The sequence below is a fragment of the Trachypithecus francoisi genome, unplaced genomic scaffold (assembly GCF_009764315.1).
Source record: "Trachypithecus francoisi isolate TF-2019V2 unplaced genomic scaffold, Tfra_2.0 Lachesis_group0, whole genome shotgun sequence".
NCBI lineage: Eukaryota > Metazoa > Chordata > Mammalia > Primates > Cercopithecidae > Trachypithecus > Trachypithecus francoisi.
The window spans coordinates 135,885,361-135,903,524 of record NW_022681453.1 but is presented as its reverse complement, the minus strand read 5'-3'; the positions used below and the strand labels follow the sequence as shown (position 1 = coordinate 135,903,524).

At 43.5% G+C, this 18,164-nt stretch overlaps 2 protein-coding genes across 3 annotated transcripts in view; both read right to left on the bottom strand.

Moving 5' to 3' along the window:
- The window catches only part of EXOG (exo/endonuclease G), a 35,585-nt gene extending 32,485 nt beyond the window's left edge, over positions 1 to 3,100 (bottom strand). The window contains exons 1-2 of the mRNA XM_033212074.1: positions 2,872 to 3,100; positions 1,640 to 1,789 (exon numbers count right to left, since the gene is read on the bottom strand). Of these exons, the coding sequence (XP_033067965.1) occupies positions 1,640 to 1,789; positions 2,872 to 3,034 (313 nt within the window). The 5' untranslated portion in view covers positions 3,035 to 3,100. The remainder of the gene's footprint in view (positions 1 to 1,639; positions 1,790 to 2,871) is intronic.
- A 12,820-nt stretch (positions 3,101 to 15,920) lies between these two features.
- Positions 15,921 to 18,164, bottom strand: part of ACVR2B (activin A receptor type 2B) — a 35,986-nt gene continuing 33,742 nt past the window's right edge. For both annotated transcript variants that reach the window (XM_033212067.1, XM_033212066.1), the window contains exons 8-11: positions 17,885 to 17,999; positions 17,031 to 17,169; positions 16,807 to 16,937; positions 15,921 to 16,223 (exon numbers count right to left, since the gene is read on the bottom strand). In XM_033212067.1, the coding sequence (XP_033067958.1) occupies positions 16,029 to 16,223; positions 16,807 to 16,937; positions 17,031 to 17,169; positions 17,885 to 17,999 (580 nt within the window). In that variant the 3' untranslated portion in view covers positions 15,921 to 16,028. The remainder of the gene's footprint in view (positions 16,224 to 16,806; positions 16,938 to 17,030; positions 17,170 to 17,884; positions 18,000 to 18,164) is intronic.

Sequence of the window (18,164 nt, the reverse complement as noted above, 5' to 3'; positions counted from 1 at the left end):
AATATAAAATGCCCAGGTTTTCTTATATGCTGGATAAAGTTTTCACTTACATCAGTTTCTCTCCAACAGCAAGTACATTCCAAGCCTCTTGTTATTCTGCTGGTTGCTATGCACTCTAGAATGGCACACACTTACTTTAATATCACCATTTTAATATGCATAGCCATAGCACACATTTTAAAGCAAAGGAGAATATGTGGAACACACAGCAAATTAAAAAGCAAATAACAAAAGGGAACAAAACAACTGTGACAAAAGGTAATATCCTTAATAAATAAAAGAACTTCTACAAATAAATTCAAAAGAGAATGCCCCAACTGAAATGGGTAAAGAATAACTTACCAAAAAAGACTAATTCACAACATGTTAACTCTCACTAATAATCAATAAACACAAGTAAAATCAGCATTAAATTGGTAATGCTGAGTAATGCTCACCATGGGTGAGGGTTGAGAGAGAGAACAAACAATGATGGTAGGAGGGTAAACTTGAAGAATCTACCTAGAAGCCAATTTGACATTAATTATCAAGATCTGGTAATTCTACAGGACCCTATCAAGACATAAGGACACGTGAATAAAGTGACACACCTGCCTATTTCTCCATCCTCATTTCACATCACCTTCTCCCTCATTCACCTACTGGCACTCTTTCAGTTCCCTAAAAGAACAAAACCCCTCTCCATATTGGGGGCCTCCAAACATGCAAGTGTTCCTTTCTTTCTAGAATGCTCTTCTCCACATGCCATGGCACATTCAACCCCCTGCCTAAGTAATTTCCATTCACTCTTCAGTCCATTTTTTCAGAGAAGCCTTACTAATCAAAATCAGGTTCTCCTGTTATAATCTCTCATCACACTTTTTTTTTTTTTTTTTTTTTGGAGACACGGTCTCCCTCTGTTGCCTAGGCTGGAGTGTGGTGCTGCACGCTTGGCTCACTGCAGTCCCCACCTCCTGGGCTCAAGACATCCTCCCATCTCAGTCCCCCAAGTAGCTGGGACCACAGAGGTGCACCACCACGCCCAGCTAATTTTTGTATTTTTTGTACAAACGGGGTTTTGCCATGTTGGCCAGGCTCATCTCAAACTCCTGAGCTCAAACGCTTCAGCCTCCCAAAGTACTGGGATTATAGGTGTGAGCCACCACGCCCAGCCTCTCATCAAACTTTTTACTGTTCCTAATTATACTACACTAACTTGCAATCACTTCCTTTGGAAAAATTATAATTATACATTCATAATTATTTGTTTGATAGGTCAACTTACTCTCCCAACTCAAAGTGTCATGAGGGTAGAGATCCTCTACTCTGGTCACACATAGGTCCCCAAGTGTTATTACAGTGCCAGACACATAAATATTTGTTAAGGTAAACTGAATGGTGCTCATTGCTGTAATATTTATGACAGAGCCTCCCAACTAGTGTGTCAAGATATGGATATTTTCCGCCCTGAAACAGCTGGAAAGGGTCTGGCTTTCTGGCTGCCAGGCAGGGTTGATTTAACCAGTAAGTTATACAAATATAATATTCTACATGTGCTATGATATGAAAAAGATTGAGAATATTAATAATCATCCTGTTTTAAATTTGGAGACATCTTTCATAAATACTGTTACTTCAATTTTTTTGTCCAACCACCTACCCATTATCTTGCTTTTGGATATATGTTCAAGAACCCATCTAGGCACCCGCTTTGCCTGATCATAAGACAAAGCGTGATTAGTGTAACACCTTGTCTCTGTTCCAGTTAAAGGGAATCCAAATTGTTCCAAGACAGCCTTTTCCGCAGATCCTAAAAATGAAAACAAAACAAAACAAAAACACAAACACACAATTAGTGGCTCTTAAGAATGAAAGAGTATAAGGAAAAGGAGAGCGGTGTGATTTACAAAGGACTGGCTCAAAAGTCTAATCAACGAGAAAATCTCATTTTTGCAATTACTTATGAGATGAAGAAAATAGTAGACAAAGTACAGATTTGCCTATAATCAACAAATAAACTGCAGCTACTACGTTAACTTTTGAATAAAGACTTGATCTTGTTAGTCTTTCACATCAAATTTCCAAATCATCTCTGAAGCACTGATATGTGTGCTGTTGCAAGATGACAGTAAAACTGGTACTGTTTTTCCGAGTGGGAGAAACCAAGCACACAATCAATAGTGAGTCGGTTTCGAGATAATCCTCCCCTGATGCCTTCTCAAATCCTCAACCCACCAAGGGGGTAGTTCTCTTGCTAGATGCCAAGTATCCAAAGGAGCAAGTTAAATTGGCACATCCACAAAGTGTAAGAAATGAGCACGTCTTAATTTTTTTTTTTTGTCAAATGTAAGGTACTCATTGCAACATGAGTTTTTATACACTTTGGAGAGATAACAGGTATTCTTCAACTGAACAATGACGAAAGAAGGGCAGTTAACTAATCTACTAAAACTATGTATTAATTTATTCCTTCATTCATACTTACTGAATGCCAATTATGTACCAGGTACCGTGCTGGTTAGATGATGGAGACCAAAACAGACATAGTCTCAAGTCTTACGGAGCTAACAATCTTAGTGGAGGGCACAGACTTCTATTAAAACATAGATATCGCGATGAGTAATTTGGGGGAAGAAAGTCGGGCGGGAGGGGGGGGTGGTTCTGTAAAGAAAACTAAGATGCCCGGGGTAAGGAAGGACACGAGGGAAGCTGGCCAGACGCGAGGTGAGGAGGGGAGGCCAAGCCGGGAGAATAAAGGTCAGAAACCAAGGGCCAGGCTCGGGGCCCAGCAAACGGTGAAGGCTGTCCGTCAGGCACTGCCATTCACATCCCAGGTAGGAGACGGAGCCCGAAACCTGGGCCAGGGAAGGGAGGACGGGCCCACAGACTTACCATCCGGCTGCTTCCCTGTCAACGATCCCTCAGCGCCCTGACTCCGGAAGAACTGCAGGGCCGTGAGCCCAGCTCCCGCAGCGCCCACTACAGCCCCGGCCACGAAGCCACTCAGAAAACGCCGGGAGCCCCGGAGGCGGGAAGCGATACTCTTGGTAGCCATCTTGCCCGGGGTACCGGCCTTTTATCACGGCGCATGCGCGCGCAGGCCGGCCCCTGTCCCGCCGCCCGCCAAACTGAGGGCCTTGTACGCCCCCTGGTGACAAACCTGGATGCCCTGGCGCATCCCCGCTTCATCCCTGGTCCACTGGGCGGGGCGATGGATGGGGAATACGATGTCTAGAGGATTTGGTGGTGTGCTATGTATATTCTTGAGAAGAAAATGCTTTTAGTCCCATTTAATAGCTGAGTAAACACTTGCATATGGTTACACTAAGGTCTCCAGAGCCGATATTCCAACTCAGGTCTATTTATTTATTTATTTATTTAGCGACAGGGTCTCTGTTACCCAGGCTGCAGTACAGTAGAATGATCATAGCTCACTGCGATCTCGAACTCCTGGGCTCAAGCGATCCCCCTGCCTCAGCCTCCTGAGTAGCTGGGACTACAGGCACGTGCCACACTGCCTGGCTAATTTTTTTTGGCAGGAGTGGGGGAGTAGAGAAGGGAATCTCCTTATGCTGCCCAGGCTGGTATCCAACTTCTGGCCTCAAGCAATCTTCCCGCCTCGGCCTCCCAAAGTGCTGTAAGTCCAGGTGTGAGTCACTGTCCCCAACCTTCTCTTTTATATTGGAATAATAATACTTAGACCATAGCGTTCTTGTGAGGATTAAAGGAGATGACACATGTAAAATGTTTAGGGAAGTACCAGGGGCATGTCGTTAGGCGCTCTGTAAATGTTAGAAATATTTGAGTCATCTCTACTCTTTGTCTTGATAGAATATAAAATCCAGATTGCTGAAAGCCTGCTGGCAAAGAAAGGATAGATAGATTTCATGGACTACCACTCACAAATAAATGAGTTCATTATGCAGCACAATCTCCAGCATTCCGTGTGGACTTAGTTCTTAGCAGAACTTTCAAGTTTCCTATTTCTTGGAAAACTGGTAGGAATAACTTTTATCTGATCCCACTGATGATTCACTGACCAGGAGGCCACTTCTAACAACCTACTGAAGTATGCACATTATTTTGACAGCCTCAAATGGGAGGTTACCCCCTTGCCAGGAATACCTGTTGTGAAGGACCCTGACTGGTTAAGCTACATCAACCAGAGTCCTTCCTAGGGATTTTGGATCTAGTACCCTCTCTGGGTAGCAAAGCTGTGATGTGAAACTCTGGCACTGGACCAGGCACAGTGGCTCATGCCTGTAATCCCAGCACTTTGAGAGGCCGAGACTGGAGGATCACCTGAGGTCAGGAATTTGAGACCAGCCTGGCCAACATAGTGAAACCCCATCTCTACTAACAATACAAAAATTAGCCGGGCGTGGTGGTGCGTGCCTGTAATCCCAGCTACTCGAAAGGCTGAGGCAGAATTGCTTGAACCCAGGAGAGGAAGGTTGCAGTGAGCTGAGATTGTGCCACTGCACTCCAATCTGGGCAATAGAGCAAGACTGTTTCAAAAAACAAACAAACAAAAAACCTCTGGCACTGTCTACAGCCTTGTTTCCTGCTAAGAAGTCAAAGGAGCAGATGCATCTGGTCTTGCTCTGAGCAATAATGGAAGAAATACCAGGACACAGGTGGAGAAGGCCTGCAATGCTGTGACCCCAACTCGCAAGGCTCCTGAAACCCACATACATCCTGCCTTTCTGAAGGCTTGGCTAGTCATTTCCCCCAGAATCCTTTCAGTGAAACCCCCTTTTTTGTCTAATGGTTTCTGTCACCTGCAACCAAGGATCCTGACAAATACCACCAGACGACACTGGTATCTGCAGACTTCAAGGCTACTTCAGCAGCTTTCCCCAGAATTTACTAAATACACAATCACTGAGGTACTGTATTTCTTAAGGCTCTTGTAAGTGCCGGACACTGCTAAATACTAGAGAAATAAATAGTAGATGGCTTTTCCTAATCCAGATCCTCTACTTCTAAACAACAGTGTAACCCCACATTTGGTCCCAAGAGGTCAAGAACTGGAAGGGCTGCCTGCCTCTGGGTAGGAAAACTCCCTCTGGGCCTGTATGCCCACCTCTAAAATTGGCACTGGGCCAGCGATTTGTAAACTTTAATCAAGGTTCCTAGGTGTTCCATAGGGATGCCTGAGACTTAAAGGAAGGGATGAGAGGGTAAGTGAAATGGTCCCTTGGCCCTCTTCTACTTGCTCATTCAGACAAGCCTGGTTAATATAAACCAACTTCTATGTCAAATTTCTTTTGGTGAAAGAATTCCTTTGCTAAAGGGGAAGTCTGACCAGATGACTCCTAAGGTCCAACCTTTCAGCTTTTCCAGCTCCAAGATCCTGTGTCAAAAATGTGAGCCCTTTGCCCTCCTTCCTTCATTAGGGGCACTCACTAATAAAAGGTGAACTTTCTAAATGTGAAAGAGCAAAAACAGCCAAATATTGGGCAACTGGTCCCTGAATAAAGGATCCTTTCATCAAAAACTTTCTCCAAAAGTATCAACAGTTGCTTAATTCTCATAATAAAGAGTGAATTAAAAAGGTGTTTCTCCACTTAGGCAAATAAGAGTCATGGACCAAAAAAACTTGTTAGTGCAGAAAGCAGTGAGATGATTTCTGGGGCCTTCCTGTTTTGTTAGGTATTAAAGACTATCATTATTTTATTGTTGGGGAACCATGAGTTCCTTTGGTGAGATTAAGTCCAGATCTCTGAAACTGGAGACCTGCTTTGCTAATTCCAGGTTGGGGATAAGGACCCATAATTGTATTTTTTAATCACTCAGCAAATGACTCCAGTACTCAGCAACGTTTGGGAATGGCAGTTTGTCATCTGCAGTAGTCCTGAATACAACTATTTTCAAGGCTTCTCTACTCCACTTACAACAGTATTGCTCAGGGTTGTCTGCAAAGTACAGGACTGGCGGCAGAGGATGGGGGAATGGGGGAGTGTCTTGGACATTTGGAAAATATGCTACCCTGCAGAAAATTACCCAAAATCCCAGAACAGTTCGTTCAGGAGAACGGTCCCCATTCATAGTGTCCCCAACTAGACCCTGCACTTCTGAATGGCAGAAATGGAGACCTGTGCTTAGCTCCAGCCCCACAGGACCATGGCAGACTAGGCATTCAGCCATTAACATCTGTTAATATTACACATACCAAACAGGAACTGACTTGAGTCAGCCCTCTAAACAAGGGAATGCCATTTTACTTCTAATCCTCATGAAAGGAAACTCCAATCCCCTGCCACGTAATTAAGAGAGACAAGATTGTTTTATTATTATTTTATTTTCATATACAAAAAGATAAAACTTGAAATAGTTCTAGATTTTTCCTCCTATTGTTGGGGTGTAACTGCTTCTTCACACAGGGGGAAAAAACTACATTCACATCGGTTTATTTGAGGACCCAGTGCAGAGTTCAAGCAGCAAAACCCCAACTTAGCAGATCTAATTTCAAACTTGACACTCATTTCTAAAATTACCACAGTAAAAAGGAACAAAGATCCACTGCAAATGAATGAACTATGATACAATGTTCTTTCCAAAATGTTTTCATTTTGCAACTGTAATTACATGGATGTCTGCTTTAGGCCATTTTAGGGGTGTGTGTGTGTGTGTGTGTGTAATATATATATATAAATCAGCACACTTTTCAAATCCAGACAGGGTAACAGCAACAAGCTTAACTCTGTATATATATATATATATTTTTTAAAACATGATACTTTAGTATAACTTTTGTTAATTCAGTAGTACAAGCTATTTCAGTTCTACAAAATTTTTATTTTATAGCTACAAGGGTGAAAAGTGACCTACTACATTTACATCTCACATATCCTGGCATACAAACAGTACTTATTGAATTTGAGCCAAAAACTAGAAGTCTTTAGTTTTAGCACTTGAAAGAGCTTCCTTGCTTCTATAGCCTTAAATCATATACTGTCACATTTCCAGAATTTGCAATTACTCATCATTTTAAACTGTGAGAAACAGGTGAACCCAAACTTTTAATTACAATTTTTATATACAAGTTAGGTAACACAGCTCAATAAGACTTAGCTATCCATCCTAAGCCCAACACACACATTCTCCACTAAGTTAGACAAGTCTTAGGGTTTTCCTTCTTTCCCTTACAAATAATGTACAAATTTAGAAGTAGCTGGTAAAACTGATATATATATATAAGATGGCAAATAAAAGGTGACATTTTCTGTTGGTTCCAAAACTGTTCCTGCAAATTTTGTTCTTTGCTGTGTTCTTTAACCGTATGTGTTACATGCAGAAAGCTCTTTTCATAAGAATTGACATCAAACTCGATGTAAGTTAAATTTACAGTACTGTATAAAGTTATTCAGATTCAAGGACAAATGTGGAAAAATATTAACAGGTGAAAAACTTGGCCTTTGACACTACCATTTAAGATCATGTCAAGTTCATAAGCAGATTTTTGTACAGTTGAAAAATGGCATTGTTGTGGATTTGTGGTCTGGAACTGAAATCTAGAAATGTATTTCTACTCTGCGGTAACCCTCTCCCTCAATTCTGAAGTACCACTCAACTTTCTCTGCATTTTTATAGAATTATAGAAAAAAAAGAGAAAAAAAAAAAAAGCCGCTGGCATTTTAACAATTCCTTCCCTCACTGGCAGTCTTAACATTTTCAGATGAGGTCTCCTAAAGAATCTCTAATCATCACTTGCTCCCAGTCGGCCTTTCATGATGACTTGGACACTTTTCCAATTAAAACTCAGATGTTGGCTAATCTTTCCTACTCTCATCTCTGTCATTGTTGGTAAAATTTGGGCGACTGCATTTTTCCCTTATGGAGAAATTATTTGGCTAAACACACACTTAACTTGTGGCAGTGCTCTGAGAAAACCCCACTCGGGCTAAAGCACTTGCAGGGACTGAAGTCAACAGTCCACTGAATGGGGCAGAGACCAAACACTTAAGATGACTGACTTGGGACCCTCACTGGGAACACACTGACCTTGTGTCCCATGGTCTGCGGAACAGCAGGTCTGCAGGACAGCAGGACAGCCCAGGAAGGTAGACCATGCTCATATGGCTGAGTTACCACTTTTAATCTTGGTCTGCCATCTATGCCCCAGAGACAAAAATTCAGATGTGGTGACTGCTGGTTAATTAAACTTTTTGAATTGGTAAAAAAGACTCTTTAAAAAATATATATATTTATTTAAAATACATCAAAATGACAAACAGCCATATCCCACAAGGCCTGATTTCACAGCAACATATGCTACAGACATCTTCCCAAAATGCACTATGGTGGATAGTGGGTTTTTTATCCTGCCATTTAAAGGAATGTTCTACATTGAGCATTAGCGACTGGAAATGTGTTACAAAGAGCTTATCTTTGGAACTAATTTGCGTGCAAGACCAGCCAATTAAATCGCTTTGCCTATTCAGATACACGAGAATACTGAAAATGGCAGAATTCAAAGAGGAACACAGGAAGCACCATTCAGATGACACTCTAGACCCATCCCACCACAGTGCCAGGACGAGCTTGCCAGAAGCCCTTTCTTCAGTCCCTGGGAAGAGTTTTGCTTTAAAACAAGTGCCCACGCTCAGCAGGGTTCCTGCATGTGTACGTTAAAAGTCTGCAGTATCAAGAGGACCCAGATGGTGACACTGTTCAACATGAGGTCTGAGGTAACTGGTTCTTAAAATATCTGGATCACAAAAGTGCATCCAGAAATTAGAGCTGGGAAAAAGGAAAAAGGTAGAGGTGGGGGACTAGAAAAGACAAGTAGAAAAAAGCTTACAGCAGTTGCTTTTGGGGGGAAGAGAGTGACAAAAACAAAGGCACAACAGAATTACATTCCAAGACACGTGGCTGCAGAGCAGAGAAATGTTCTTTTTATGGGGAACAGATGGGGTTGGTTTCTGGAGTGCTACTAGATCTGCTGGAACTAAATTTATTCCAAGTATAAAAAGGGTAAAGTGTAAACCTATATGCTTAACCAGAATGAATAATAAGCACAGCTGGTTTAAAATGACACATTAGGGATTCTCTTGATAAAACTATCCAGTCCAGTGCACCTCTGTCTGGAAGCAGCTGCTTGAAGCCAGCGGGCAGAGTCTGGGGGACAGGTTTTTAGCTGGGCCTCAGGACTGGCCATTATGCATACCAGAAATTAACTTAATTATTCCTTATATATCGCCATCAAAAGTCCCACACAAATAACCATCCACTCTGCCTAAAAATAAACAGGCTAAAATGAAGACCACTTTCCATATTGTGGCAGTGATGCTAAGCTTCCTAAGAAAAGCAGGAAAACTCGAGCTATTTGAAAGATGCTCTGCTGTTACTGGGGTTCTGAGCTTCCTCACTGGGCTCCTGGCTGACTCCACAGATTGAAGCAGCGAGCCAACCCAACCATTCTCACCTCCAAAAGAGCCCTGACCAAAGAGGACAAAATGTGTCTGGCAGCTCTCCATTTAATTGGATCACTGCATCCACATGCCACCCTCCCCACTTTTCTGAACAATTACTTAACTGGGTAATTCTGTCCCCCAACCTGGATAATGTGATCTTAGGTAATTCAGTTTGGTGGATTACTCAAACCACCAGATTCTCATTTCAAAGTTTTTGTACCTGAATCTTATTCGAGTCCCATCCCACCCCAATCTGCACCCCTATACAATTTCTGTTCCCCCGAACACTCTCACATGACTATGTCGTATGGCAAAAGCTTACAAACCAATTTTTGACCTCAGAACCCCTTTGTTCAACAGAAATCTCAGGAGGAAGCACCAATGTAAAACACACTGCAGGCCCTCTCTCCTCCCAATCCACAAGAAGCTGAGCTGAAGTATCACTGTCCTACACAAACACAAGTGGAGTTTTGGCCAAAAAAGACCCGCAAATTGACTCCAGTCTGCCAGTGTATCACAAGAATCCATATAAGCGCTAAGTAAAAGTTCCACACCACTCATGCTCCAGTGTACGTTTCTCTTGAAAGGTAAAGCTCATTAGCTGATTACAAAATCATTCAAATTCACTAACTTTATAAAAATAATCTGTGGTACAAAACAATCTCCACACTGTGTAGAAGAAATCTGTCAAGTGATATAACTAAATATATATGTAGAACTATCGATTTTTTTAAAGTAAAGTTTCAAGTGTTGTGTATCTATTATACAACCTATTCTTTTATTTACAATACTAACATTCTGACGCAAACGTGATTAGGAGAGTCGGGGAATGAGCCCACACCCAACCAACAGAGAAGTTTCCAGGACTCAAGACAGAACTCATGCATTTGCAAGAAGACCCATCCTCCCTACCTGAAAAACTCGCGGGTCATATTTTTTCGTAACTGTGAGCTCAAAAATGTAAACTTTGCAAGTGAATGTAATACTCTTCTGTAGATGTCCAGCATAGCCCAGGTTTATATAACCCATTCCATACACACAGAGAGTGGTGTGTACATTGCTTTAGTGTCCTGTGGTTGGTTTACAGTAGTTCTCAGAATTACCTAGGCCCTAGACAATCCAAAGACACTGCCCTAGAGAAGTAAAGGCAGTGCAGGGCCCATCACCACACATTGGCATTTAGAGAATATGTGTTTCAATTACTGAGGAAAAATCACTTCAGTTATCTCTATGAGCTGCCACAGGAGCAAATAAAGTATCACTGGTTTTGGCACTACAGGGGATACAGGAAGTACCACAATACAAAAGTCTTGTTTCATTCATACCTGGAAGATACCGTAATGAAAATGTAAAAACTTGGTAATAATTTAAATAATGATAAATTCTTTAAATTCAAATTCTTGTTCGAACCAAAGTTTACAGTGGACCCAAAATAAACATAAAACATTCAAAGTGTCCCACTAGATAATTTGGACTTTTGTTTGTTGGCAGGCCTTTTGGAGCCACTAATTGTTTTAAAAAATGTTATTGGGTCAACTGAATTAATTTCCAAAGGGGTGTTTTTTCTACAAAACTAAATCATTATTTCAAAAATCTTTTCCAACCTTCTAAAGGTTTGGGATACATTCATAGGTAGACTGCTGGTTACAAATCAACTACCTGGAATCTTAAAGAACTACGCGTATAACCCTGAATTCATTAAACATTTACAAAACTAAACTGAGAAGATGTATATACAGTTCATCAACTGAATTACTGGGCCTGTTTATCTAAAACATTACTGTCAATTGAGATTTAAACTAATCATTACTAGATTGAACATGTTAGCTGCTGAGTATTTCATTAGTTTAGAATTTGCAAACAGCCAAAGACACCTTGTCCCCTTCTCATTCTGGCTGTTTGCCCAGGATGCAAGGTAGATAACTAGATTCACGGAGTTTCTTAAAAAAGTATGGTCTGATGCCCCTGAAATGGGAATCAGGCCTGGCCATCTCTCCAAAGGTGTGCCATCAAAAACTCAACAGGCTAAAATAACTGAGACTGAAAATCAAACTGAGTTAACTCCTGGAAACTGCTTTCCAATTAGTTTATTTTTCTAGTGAAATCAAGTTCTCGAGAATAACAACTAGCTGTCCAACTTCTAGTACCAATTCTAAAAACTTACATACTTATGCTTATTAGATTATTTTAAAAAACCAGCAAGTCTTTGTGTTACCAATAGGTGCTGGCAACTTTACACTACATACTAAAAAAGGCAAAATTCTAGTTTCAAGAGGGCCATCCAATACTCCCACTTTAATGGAACAGCCACCTCCCCACCCTCACGGCTCAGAGCACAGGGGCCAAGTGACAGGCTTTCTGAGTCACACACAACACACGAAGGATGTTCAATACATAGCTGGGCCTCCTTCTACCAGGGAAAAACCCCACACACAGCCAGAGCACACAGGGCATAGCAGCAGGATGGAGGAAACGAGAATATGGCCAACTAAAGAGAAAGGTGACAGAGCCCAACTACAGGACAAGTGCTTTGCTGTCTTAAGTCATGTCAAGAGCGTTAGCCTAGCCTCTTAAGGCAATCGAATCTCTGTGGCCTGGAGAAGACAGACCCTTCCCTTTACTAAGAATATGTGAGTAAGAGTTTCTATCCTCCTGAAGCTGTTCAAGGCTGGAAACAACCTCTTTGTTCTGCAGAAACACCCCCAAGTCCAGACAGGATGTATTCAGAGTCAGAATCAGCCGGCACGTGTGGATATGCCCTCCCCACTCCCCAGGCAGGACTGGTCCCACAGGCTCCTCTCCAGAACAGACAGGACAAGAAGGCCATGCTGGACACAAAGGCTAATAATGCTCACCATCTTCCCTCACAGGCCGGTGTCACTTTCTCCTAAGAACAGCCCATTTGCAGCCCTTGCCCACAAGCAACTCATGCAAGGAACTCCTGCTGAGGACCAATGGTCCCAGGAGAAAACCCAGCTTATGCCAGGCCAGGATGTTCTGATGACTATGTCTACGGCCTTCCCCAATGCCCCATCATTGAGGGCCCTCTGCATGACACTGTAACACAATGGCCTCTGTCCTCACTTGCTTCCTCCTTCTGCTCATTACTGGATTTCTCCAGCTAGGGATGACTTCTCAGTTATCACAGATGCTTTCAAAGAAGATTCTTCCCCAAGACCCATCCCTACAGCCAGGAGCCTGCTTGGATGACAGCACACTAGAAGAAGCAAGGATCCTTGGCTACTCTCTGCTAACTTGGTCCCCTCCCACCCTGCATGGAACAGCCCCTCCCATTGACAGGGAAAACGATGCCAGGCCCCATTTTCCCCAGTCCGTCAAAGAGCCTGAGGTCAAAAACAAAAAGAAAGCAATTATCTGAGCCCCCGAAAAATGCATGTTGCATGAAGTTATTATGGAAAACAGCACAGGCAGAGGCTGTATGACCCAGTAAATTCAAAGTAGGACTCTAGATGGCTCACTCCTCAAAGAACACATGACAGCAAACAGACAAACATTTTACCTGGGGCAAAAGGCCCACCTGTGCTCCTAGACCCATACCCTATAAGGAGATCCCCCACTTTTTTCTTGCCATCAGAACCAGATATACCACCTGATGGGTGAGCTTTACCTGATGGGTGAGGGGAAGAGCGGCCTGAAGCCCAAAGAACTGGCATGGACCACCCTCCTCCCCAGCCCCACCAAAAAGGTACCATCTCCTGACACACCATCTGATGGCGAGGCTCCACAGGGACACTACAGTGGCTGAGCGCACGGTGGGCCGAAGGGGAAGGCCACCCAGAGAAAAGTCAGGCAGGCCTGACCTGTCTGTACTGTGTCCTGACTGCAAAGTCCCACACCAGAACCATGGCTCAATCCTCCCTTGGCCAGGTCAAAACTTCTCACAAGAATCAAGCCAGCACACAAAAGAAAAACCACCCAGAGGAACTAAAACCAAACAAAGAGGCTGGGGTTTAGTGTTCAGGTAGTATCATGATCTAACTATTCCTGCAGTAAATTTGCTACATTTGTTAGTGGTTTGTTTCTTCTGAGGATGAAAAGTAAAGATGCCTGCCCTGCCTGAGGAGAAAGCTAAAAAAATTAGATATGGCACTTTTCAATAAATATTTTAAAGCTTCTTAAAGAAATAAATGGTAAAGAAAAGCAACTGCTGTAAGGCCTGTTTTGCCATTAAAAATTATTCCAAGGGAAGAAAAATACCACAGCACAAAATCAAACCATTTAAAAATAAAAATTAAAAAAAGACAACATAGCTTACCAAAACCCTATTCCTGTAACCACTTGGCCAGCCCACATTTTGACCCCTGAAGCAAAAACTGAGCTCTGAGAGGGAAGCAAACGGGCCTCCCATAGCACCCTGTGCCTCCACACCCAGAGGAAAAGACCCCCAGGCAGCAAGCCCCAGACACTGAACATAGCACGCCAGGTAGATAGATGGCCAGGCGTGTGCAGTGGCACCCCACACTGTGGACTCTAAGACCAGCAAGAGCGAAACCCTTCTCTCCCAGACATGCTACACTAGAAGACTAGCCTGAGTCACGGTGTGCTTCACAGAGGCGCCACACATGTCTTCCAAGGTTGCTGCTAATTTGCTGAAGAAGTTAAATCTCAAGTAAAATCACCCCATTCAGGTCTAAGGGCCATCCTTCTACCAAGTTTAAGTGGGGCTGTCATTCTGAACATCGACGGATCAAGTTACATGTTACATGTGAATTCCATGTGAAGCTCCAAACAACCCAAGAGGAGGCGGCCTCTTCAGTTCTCACCCAGATCAACCTCTCCCCACAGCCCCGCCTTGCCTACCCTCATGATGAAGAGATGCACTGTTTTTAAATAAAATGATCTAAAGAAACCAGAAGGAAAAGCCTTCACAAACAAGACTGATGAATGCCCAGACTTGGCCCAGACAGCCAACCTACAGCTGATGACAATTATTTACAAGGGGGCGTTATCAAACAAAATGGTAGCACTCCCTAGAAGATGCAAACTTTTTTCTTTTTCTCTATTTCTTTTAAACTTCCTTGTCATAAAAGCCAACTTACATTAAAATATACTTACTACAAGACAACACAACTAACAAAATATATAATAAACCTTACACAAGTAGAAAATTCTGAGGTATTTCTGGTTTGAGGTGATCTGTGGTCGTGAAGTTTTAATTCTTTTACTTTTCAAAATTTAAACCTTGGAAGCCACATAGCAAAGCATGTGTATATGTGGATGTGTGTGTTTTGTTTGAAAAAAAAATTTAGCATGTTTCATAAATTAAAAAGAATTCAAATGTTGAAACAGCAGCATTAGGAACATTCACTGACTACAGCAAGGTTATGGCATAATAGAAAAACAGTTTTTTAGAATATGTACCACTTTAAGGGGTCTGGAGAAAGTCTTGTCCACGAGCCACAGAAAGGGGACAGTATTGTTACCACCTGGGGCAGAACCAGAGCTGCAGGACTCTGGGGTCCCCAGTGAGGCAGGCCTTGGCAGACTCCACCCAGGAAATCCTCTTGCCCTATCTGTGCAAGACAACCCCCTGTGGGCATTTCCCTGAACTGCTCCAAGAGGAAACAAAAGTATTTCAACTTTTCGTCCATTAAGGGTATTTACAGCATCGTGTCTTATGAAGAATGTATTCACTAACCTGTGATTCTACCCTCACCTAATTTTAAAATTAGGGAAGAAAAAATGTTTCACCCTATGCCCAAGGCCAAGTTAGTGAAAAGAAACTGGTCAGGGCCAGCAGGTAAGTCAGGGCTGTACCCAATCTCAGACTTTCTCCAAACCCCACTCTTGCTATTAATGCTCGGCCTCCACAAGGTCCTTCCCCTCGATTCCTGGTTACCTGAGAAGTAGCCTCCATAGTAAAGGATGCTGCTCCGAATGTGCCCGAGTCCAGTGTAGCTCTGTTCCAAATCCTACCCCCAGTACTGTCCTCCCCTTCCAACTCCAGTCCAAACCATTCTCATCCCAGTTTTTTTCTCGGTCAGGACAACACCCGTTAGGTCCGTGAAAGATGTATCTGCTGTTTCTTAAGCTCACTAAAACAAAATAAAAGGAGGGAGGGAGGGAGGGAGGGAAGAGGGAGGGAGGGAGGGAGGGAAGGAGGGAGGGAGGGAGGGGAGAAAGGCAGAGGGCAGAGGAAACTCCTCTTCTGAGGAAGGTATGTTCTTATGTAACAGTCTTCAAAGGTTCCTCTAGGTAGAGTTTGCAGCATTAGGTTTCCTAAGACAGGAGATGGGTTTCTTTGTGTCACAGATTCTGAGACGACGAACAAAGAGAAAGCGGGAAAAATGAATCCCAAAGGACAGGAGGTGGCTGAGGCTCTTCAGCATGGCGCTGGTTCTGCATTCACAGCTCAGCACCTCAACGCCTGCTGACGTGTCCGCTGTTTGTGATACAGTAGAGCAATATGCTGGTAAAAACTGATCCAATCCAAAAAATAATATTAATAATAATAATTATAATAATTATAATAATAATAATAAGTCAAGGTAAAATAGCAGCTGCATTTTATGTGTTTGTTGGTTTTATGGGATTTCCAAAACAAAACACAACTTTTTTTCCTTTTTTCTTCAGATCCACTGAGTCTGGACAGACACTCATGTCCTGGGCTTAGATGCTTGACTCTTTAGGGGGCAGGTCCACATTGGTGACAGAGGTCACCAGGGAAACGAGACAGTCCGAGGTAGTGCCGTTGACTGACCTCCGAATCAGGGACACCCGCTCCTCCACACAGCCCGCAGACAAGCGAGCCTCTGCATCATGGTCCCAGCACTCCTCGATGGTCACACAAAGCTGGGCCAGGCCCTGAGCAGCATAGGGGAGATGGGAAAGACACCTTTGTTAGGGCCCTCCAATGAGGAAAAGCTTTGAGGGACAGTAAACTTGATGTTCCCAAGGATCAGGCAGAGCCCACCAGCCCCAACCACAGCAGCAGGTCCACCCGCAGAGGCCTGGGGGAAACTTCAGGAATCAGCATGCCTGCCTTCGTGGCAGTCATCTTTCTGAGCTTACTGGCCTCACTCCACAGCCCTAGGAAAGGTTCATTGAACCTCAACATACATAGGAGGGAGAAGGAGACAACCAGGCCCCTACTAGGGCAGACATGACTACTTGCCTTGAAGGACTGATATTCAAATAAAATCGTATTCAAAGCCCAAACCATACAAGGGCCCAAAATGTAGCAGTTCAGTCAAAGTGGGGATGGGGATCAGGAGAAGGACATCATCCTACCTTACTCCCCATAACCCCTGGAACCCATTCCTAAAGTCCAGGGAACGTAGCAGACTTTCTCTTTGCTCATTCCCCCTTGATTTCAGCTTACCTGCTACACATGAAGGGTTTTCCCTTCTCCACCCTCTTGCAAAGTTGCCTGCACCAGGCCCCTTACCGGGTGTTTCAACCAGTGATCCTTAATGGTGGGCCTCATCTTCTTGTGCACCACCACCTCCTGCAGCTCTTCCAACGAAGGGTGCTGGCCAATCTCTTCCTCAAAGGGCAGCATGTACTCATCCACGGGTCCTAGGATTAAGAGAGAACCTGGCAGGATCACTCCAAGGTCCCACTGCTCCTTATCCCTCAACCGAGGATGCCCAGGGCTGCCATCCTACTTACCGTCTGCAGCCTTGCAGCGAGACACAAGCTCCCACAGCACCAGCCCCATGGCATACATGTCAATGCGCAGGAAGGCATCTCTCTGGAAGTTGATGGCTCCCTCGAGCACCTCAGGAGCCATGTACCGTCTCGTGCCTACCTATGTGAGGACAGAGGAAGACAGGGTTTACAGTGACTGGCCTTACACACACAGCTGGGACATGGGAGTTACAGCCTCTGTACACCAGATGGGGGCAAGACAGAGCAATTCAGACGGGTTATCAATGATGGCAAACCTCGATTCACCACATTCACAGCAGTTACGAGAGGTCACAGCATCAATTATACTTGGATAATAATTTTTTAAATACTATACCCTAGAGATAATAGTAATCTAAAATGGAATTGTTACCAAATTAATACAAGGAACTACAGATGATGTGTATTTTACTGAGATTAAGACCAAAAACAAAGGGAGAAGGAGAACACTTAAAAATAATAACAGTGACTGTTTTAGAAATTATTTCCTAAGTTTAATTTTTGGTTAATTTTTCCAGGTTCTTTGTTTGGATCCTTAGTACATTTCTTTTTGTTTTATCTTAGGAATTAAAACTAAAAAAGTGAGAGACAGACAACGAGGACTAGTGGTCAAAACCCCAATGGGGAATCTCTACATTTCCCAGCTGACTGTCAGCTACACTGCCTTCCTGGCCTTGGTTTCTCCACTGGTCAAATAAGAGCACTGTTCTGAGTTCTCAGACAGCTCTGAACACATGCAGTCACCCTCATCCGTGCACCTCGCCAGCTGAGCACGAAAAGGGCAAAGTATCTACCCTGGGCCTGCCCCTGTCTTCCTGCCCTGTGAGGCTTGTTACCTGTCCGTGGGTGTCCCCTGGAGGTTTCCCTGGCTCAAATCGAACAGCCAAGCCAAAGTCAGCCAGCACGGCTGTGAGGTCGCTCTTCAGCAATACATTCTTACTTTTAAAGTCCCTGTGGAAACAAGTGGGCAGAGATAAAGCTTAACATCATGATCCAACTCCCACTTTGGTTCCCAAGATACTAGAGTCTGTGCCCTAGAGTCAGTCCCCAGACCAGGCCATCCCCCCTACCTGGGGTGCAGAGGTGAAGCAGCACAGGCAGGCAGCTGCAGGAGCC